Genomic DNA, 6,000 nt, shown 5'->3' with positions numbered 1-6,000 from the left:
TATTTCCCTTCCGTCCAACAGATATTGAGTCCTATATTTTTGAAAAAAATATATTTTACAGATTGACGATTCATATTGTAAATACTAAACAGCGTTTCGCCAGACTATGTGCCGTTGCGTACTGTGTATTGTAAATGTGAATTGTGTTGGGAGGAGGTGTGCCCCTGAGACATCTCCTTTGGCCAAAAACATTTTTCCATGTGCTCAATTTGCTCCCTGATGAAAACAGAACACAGCCGCTGTCAACCTCCTGTCCTCGGCTTTATTTTCGCCAGCGAGCAGGGTGATTTCCACCTGCAGGCTTTCTGATTGTGCCTCCGTGCACGACGGCTTTTGTATTTCTTTGCTTCCTATTTTGAAAAATAAATAGATAAATGAACAAGGCCACGCGTTCGCCCCAACGCCTCTGCATTTGCCGTTAAACACCTCCATTCCTTGTCGGGACACATTCTCCTTAACGTCTGCGTGCATGAAAACACCCAGAGATGATTTATTCCACGCTGCCTCCTGTTTGAATTGGCTTTGTATTTTATTCCCGCAGCACCGGGGCCTGATAATACATTGGGGTTGTAAAGGATTTAAAGGTGCACTCGACAAGGTGCAGTTTATTTGTCATTTTGCCAGGATCTATATTGCATTGACCTCCTGGATTTCTCTCTCTCTCTCTCTCTCTCTCCCTCTCTCTCTCACACTCTCTGTCTCTTCTATCACCATGCCGGACTCTGCACTCGGCTATTATGGGGTTTTTATTTTACGACCGCTGCGTACCTCGTTGATCCTGCTGTCAAAAGGCCTTAAAAGCAGACAAACGATGCCGTGTCGTCTGCTCCCACTCAGGTAATTAAAGTTGAGATTAATTGGACGGTGGGAAAACTGAAATGTTTGATAAAAATTGTTGTGACAATGCGTTTTTTTTCCCATGCACCCAAGTGAGAGGCATCTGATGTTGTTGTTCTGATGTTTACTGTGCGATGATGTCGCACCTTTCATGCTCTTTTGCAACAGAAATAAGTGTCCTTTCTTTCTTCTTCTTCTTTTAGTTTGCCCTTGCGAACGTGGCTAACGAGGCTAATGAGCAACAGGGGGCCAAGTGGCTCCTGGAGCATTTGATCGCTGCTGCTCATCCAGTTGTAAATGTGTGTTTTCCTCAAGATTCACTTCAATACTTTTGATCCTCGGGAAGAGAGTTCATTTAGGGCTTTGTTTGATTTTATTCCATTTTATTCATTTGCATTGTGTTGGTTCGGAAAAACATTTGTCTAAATCCGTCGACTCATCGGGCCTGTGGGCTTCACCTCGGTATATATTTGAGCTCGTTTACATCCAACCAGACCAGCAATTATCTGAAGCCGCTTGATGTTTTATTTTTAGTCAGGCAGCCCCAGTGCAGCCTCACCATCACCGCCGCCACCGCCGCCTGTGAAGAGGTGGGGTTGGCGCTTAGGGCATCTCGCCGCTCCACCACGGGCGGCTTCGGTCGGGTCCCGTCTCCGCGGCGGCCGATGAAAGGATTTCGGGGGCCAATTAATGGTCTGAGATTCTCTTCCCGGCAAACCTCCAACCCCACCACACCCAGCCCAGAGTGCAGCGAGCCACGTGCCGGGGCCGTGCAGCGCCACCGCCTGCTGACCGCCGTCCGCCACGCCTGCTGCCTCCTCCTGGGTTACATAACCAGTTGGCACGGTAGCACAGAGAGAGAGAGAGAGAGAGAGCGTTGTCGTCTCTCTCCGTTTGTCATCGAGCTCCCTCGCTGTCATCTGCCGCTAGCGGGCAGAAGCAGTAACACCTTTTTCACCTTTGTTTGTTTTCTGGTGACGCCGTCTGCAACGACGGAGCTCACCCAAACCCGGTTGCTGTTATTGCTGTTATTTGAACTTTTTTGTGTTTTGTCTTCATCATGTCATGATGCTGCTGAGTCATGCAACAAACGTGGAGCGACTGCAGGAGTTTACATTTTATTACTGCAAACCAAACCTCTCTTAAACAGCTATGATTATGAATTTGGGGTGTAAACATGTGAGAAAAGGATACATGTAAGATTCTGGAACATTTTACTCAAAATGTTTTTTTTTTGGAATTCAGCTAAAAATCCCAACAGACTTCATTCTTCAAGCGACCAGTAGTTCCTTGAAATGGCGACGAGCTCTATGAACAACTGGGAACTTCTTCTCTTTATATACAATGTTGAGTTTACTCAAGGGTGAAAGGGAAATTCAGTTAGTCCGATTGACCTTGTTGTTATCTGTCTTGTCTCAAACTCCTGTCACACCCGTTATTTCAAATATTTGTCATTCGTGCATGGATGGGACTCATCCCAGGCCTGAATCTTTCAGGAAGCCATCGTCAAATCTGTTGATCGAGTATCTGAAAACAAAAGACCTCGCTCACCATCTCGTTCTATCTGGCCCAACTTTAAATCAGCGACTTGCTTCAATGTGTTAGGTTTCAAAAAGCCACAAATAAGTCTCAAAATGTCTCAAAAAGTCAAATAAACTTCCAGGAGGCAGTTGTTTTTTTTTTTTTTGTTTTGTTTTTTACGGGTCCCTAGATGGGTCAATTCTCGCAGATCCATGTCTGCTCGGTGGTGCAGTCCTCGTCATTCCACAGACCCTCCCCTGACGCGGATTGGACCAGTTCCACGCAGTCCTGGTCACCTTGGCTGTTGGGCTGCCCGGGGTACCAAAACCTGGAGTCCGAACCAAGAGACAGGAAGGAGAGGTTAGAGTGGTGTACGCCTTGTTCTCCCAGCACAGCCACGGCATTTCAATGTCATCAATCTTCTTTGTATTCTCCATTTATTTATCCATCCATCTTCTATACCCGCTCCCTCCAGCACTCAGGGGGTCTGCAGGAGCCTCTCCCAGCTGTCATGGGGCAAAAGCAGGGTGACACCCTGGACAAGTCGCCAGTTCATCGCAGGGCCATGTAGGAAGACAAACAACCACACCGCCCATTCACACTCTCACACACACCTATGGGTAATTTAGAGTTCCCACTTGGCCTCACATGCATGTTTCTGGATCATGGGAGGAGGTTGGAGAACCCAGAGAGAACCACACAGACATGAGGCGAACGTGCAAACTCCACACAGGAAGGCCCCAGGCTCGGAATCTAACCTGGAGATGGCAGTGGAAACCACTGCACCACTGTGTAGCCCCCTTAATAATATCATTTTTTTCTTATTTAAAAAAAATAAATAATACACAACTGAATGCAGACACTGATGTTGCTGTTGGTTAAGCGACTTCAGATTTAGCACAGCAGATGCCTGAGGTCAACAACTTTGTGTTGTAAATGGGATTTCTGGACCCAAATCGCAGATATTAATTTCAATACCAGTTTTCTGGCAAAGGTTGGTGATCAAAGCAAATATTCAATTTTATTGAATGTGCACACCAAGACAGATCAGGAAATTTAGTGTAATTGTTTTGCACCTGAGGAAAACAAAAAAACACATCAGTGCATAGTTTTCCTGCTATCAAGGCAGCAGCGGGGCCGTGGGAGTTAGCCAGCCAATGAGGCGAGGTCAAGATATTTCACCTTCCTCTTTCTGCTGCGACTCTCTCACAGAAACTGTGATGAGAAAAGCAGAAACAGGCCACGACCTCGAGTGCCATTCTGGTCCTTCAACACATTCAGGGTAAAGTCGTTCGGCTCATCGGGAGTTTTTTTTTTTTTTTTTTTTTTTTTTTCTTGACACCTACTTTAAGGTGAGTGGAGTCCCATCTACCCATGTCCAGGTTCTTTCCACTAGGATGTCGCTCAGACCGATCCAGACGTGAGTTCCCTTTTGGATGGCTTGGTTGATGAACGCCTGCATCATGGAGACAGGGAGCCAGAAGTCAACAGCTTGTGGCCTCCAAACCGTTTGGACCTCAGTTGTGCTGAGCCGGATTGGCTGGATTTCATGTTTCCATTCATTCATTTTTCCAATGATTTTTAGCCAACTTTTAGAACTTGCAGAAAACTATTCAGAGCATTAAGTGTCCCTGAGGGAACAAGCCCTCGTGGAAATGTTGTCAGAAGACAGGAAGCTCTGTTGACTGATGCTTTGTTGGGGCCTTTCACGTGTTTTGAAGGGATGAGAGAGAAAAAAAAATTGTCTTTGAAGGCGGAACCAAGACCTCGCGCAAACCTGGCAGAGATGTCGTCACTCTTTGTGACATCACAAAGGGACAATGTTCTGCCCTGCTCCATGTACGAGCGGATCACACTGATGGAGTAAAAGTTGGAGGGAAATTAGAAATATAGGACAATAAAAACATATTTGCTCTGAAAAATAATGTAACCCCCCCCCCCCCCCCCCCCGTCTCTCTCTCTCTTCGCCAGACCTGCTCCTCTTGGCTGTTCACGACGACCAGGTCTCCTCCCTTGGACTTGCAGTACTGCCGGCTCGACTCCCAGTTTTTGCTCGACGTGGCAAAAAAGTAGCAGCTCTCGTTGAACTTTATCCAGCCCGGCTGACAGCTTACTGAAAACGTATCGTACAGCGAAAAAACAAAACAAAAATCAAACACCTCAGTCATGGGAAAAGGGCGACAAAAACCTGAACGACGTTGTCACCTCTCTTCATGTTCTCCAGCTGCACCCGCAGATCATCCCGTGCCGCGGCCAAGACGGTGTAGCTCCTCTGCAGCTGCTGAATTTCTCTCCGGAGAACCTGACAGCTGCCATTCAGTTCCTCCTTGTCCCTCTGCAGCGACTCGTAGCGGTAGCGAAACCTGGCTGCGGACTGCACGCTCCGGACCTCGGCCGCCGCCAGGCTCTTCTTCTGCGTCTCCAAGGAGGCGTTCAGGTTGACGTTTCGCCTCTGCAGGTCGGCGTTGTCGACGTGCAGTCGCTCGGCCGTGGCCCTCAGCCGGCTGCAGTTGGCCTGCAGCTCCATGAGGTCGCGGCCCACGGCGGCGGCAGCGGCCGTCAGGCGTCCGCCCTCTCGCCTCGACTCGTCGTAGCTGGCGCTCAGCAGGTCCCGCTCACTGGTCAGGGTGCTCAGGCGGTGCTGGCGAGCGTCCCTTTCGGTGTTCAGATGTTCCAGCAGCAGCTCCCGCTCCTCTGTCAGATTCCTCAGCCGGAGGACTTGCAGCTCTTTCCTCTCGTTGTCCCTCTGCAGCGACTCGTAGCGGTCGCGAAACCTGGCTGCGGACAGCTCGCTCTGGGCCTCGGCCGCCGCCTGGCTCTTCTTCTGCGTCTCCAAGGAGGCGTTCAGGTCGACGTTTTGCCTCTGCAGGTCGGCGTTGTCGACGTGCAGTCGCTCGGCCGTGGCCCTCAGCCGGCTGCAGTTGGCCTGCAGCTCCCAGAGGTCGCGGCCCATGGTGGCGGCAGCGGCCGTCAGGGCGCTCAGGCGGTGCTGGCACGCTTCCCTTTCGGAGTTCAGATGTTCCAGCAGCAGCTCCCGCTCCTCCGTCAGATTCCTCAGGTGAACTTGCAGCTCTTTCGTCTCGTCGTGCAAAGACGCGTTGGTCCCGCGGAGTTGGTCGACCAGACCGTTGTCTGGGTTTCCCAGCAGGCGACGGCTGAACACCTCATCTAATAGACAAGAAAGCGTTGGTTCCTCAGTGGGATTTGGAGAGGTATTTCGGGGCTGCATTATTACTCGATTACATTCTGGGAACTACTCACAGTAGACAGCCTGTCCAACGACGGCAGCCAACAGAACCACCAACGCTAGACCCACACAAACACTGACGCAGCGGGAGGGCCGCTTCCTTTGCTGGGAATTTGCTAAATTACAGATAAGCGAAATGGTAATTTGAGTCAAAATACTTCTGCGCAAGCCAACTACCCGGAGGCTCAGGTTCAGTCTCACCTCTGGATATCAGGCTGTACATGGTACTGCTCTTATTTATAAAGATGTTGTCATCGATCTCCATTGGATCCATACTCGCAGACACTGACACGGAGACAACGAGAGGGACAAAAAATTATTAAAAAAAAAAGTAATGAACTGAAACAGAATTGGAAATTGAAAAGATTATGCAAATGAATTACAAACTTAAAAAA

General features: G+C 49.2%; 1 protein-coding gene across 1 annotated transcript; it reads right to left on the bottom strand.

The window, feature by feature from the left end:
- Positions 1 to 1,936: 1,936 nt before the first annotated feature.
- On the bottom strand, positions 1,937 to 5,905 carry LOC142902754 (uncharacterized). Its single transcript, XM_076048168.1, has 6 exons — positions 5,807 to 5,905; positions 5,620 to 5,721; positions 4,564 to 5,526; positions 4,332 to 4,471; positions 3,705 to 3,814; positions 1,937 to 2,686 (listed from the first exon to the last, which is right to left on the bottom strand). The coding sequence occupies exons 1-6, from the start codon at positions 5,877 to 5,879 to the stop codon at positions 2,554 to 2,556; spliced, it is 1,521 nt and encodes a 506-aa protein (XP_075904283.1). The 5' UTR covers positions 5,880 to 5,905; the 3' UTR covers positions 1,937 to 2,553.
- Positions 5,906 to 6,000: the final 95 nt, after the last annotated feature.

The sequence above is a fragment of the Nelusetta ayraudi genome, unplaced genomic scaffold (genome assembly GCF_046127955.1).
Source record: "Nelusetta ayraudi isolate G7.1 ecotype Tasmania unplaced genomic scaffold, CSIRO-AGI_Nayr_v1 ptg000097l, whole genome shotgun sequence".
Classification (NCBI taxonomy): domain Eukaryota; kingdom Metazoa; phylum Chordata; class Actinopteri; order Tetraodontiformes; family Monacanthidae; genus Nelusetta; species Nelusetta ayraudi.
The sequence above is the reverse complement of the archived record's forward strand: the minus strand, read 5'-3'. Positions and strand labels throughout refer to the sequence as shown.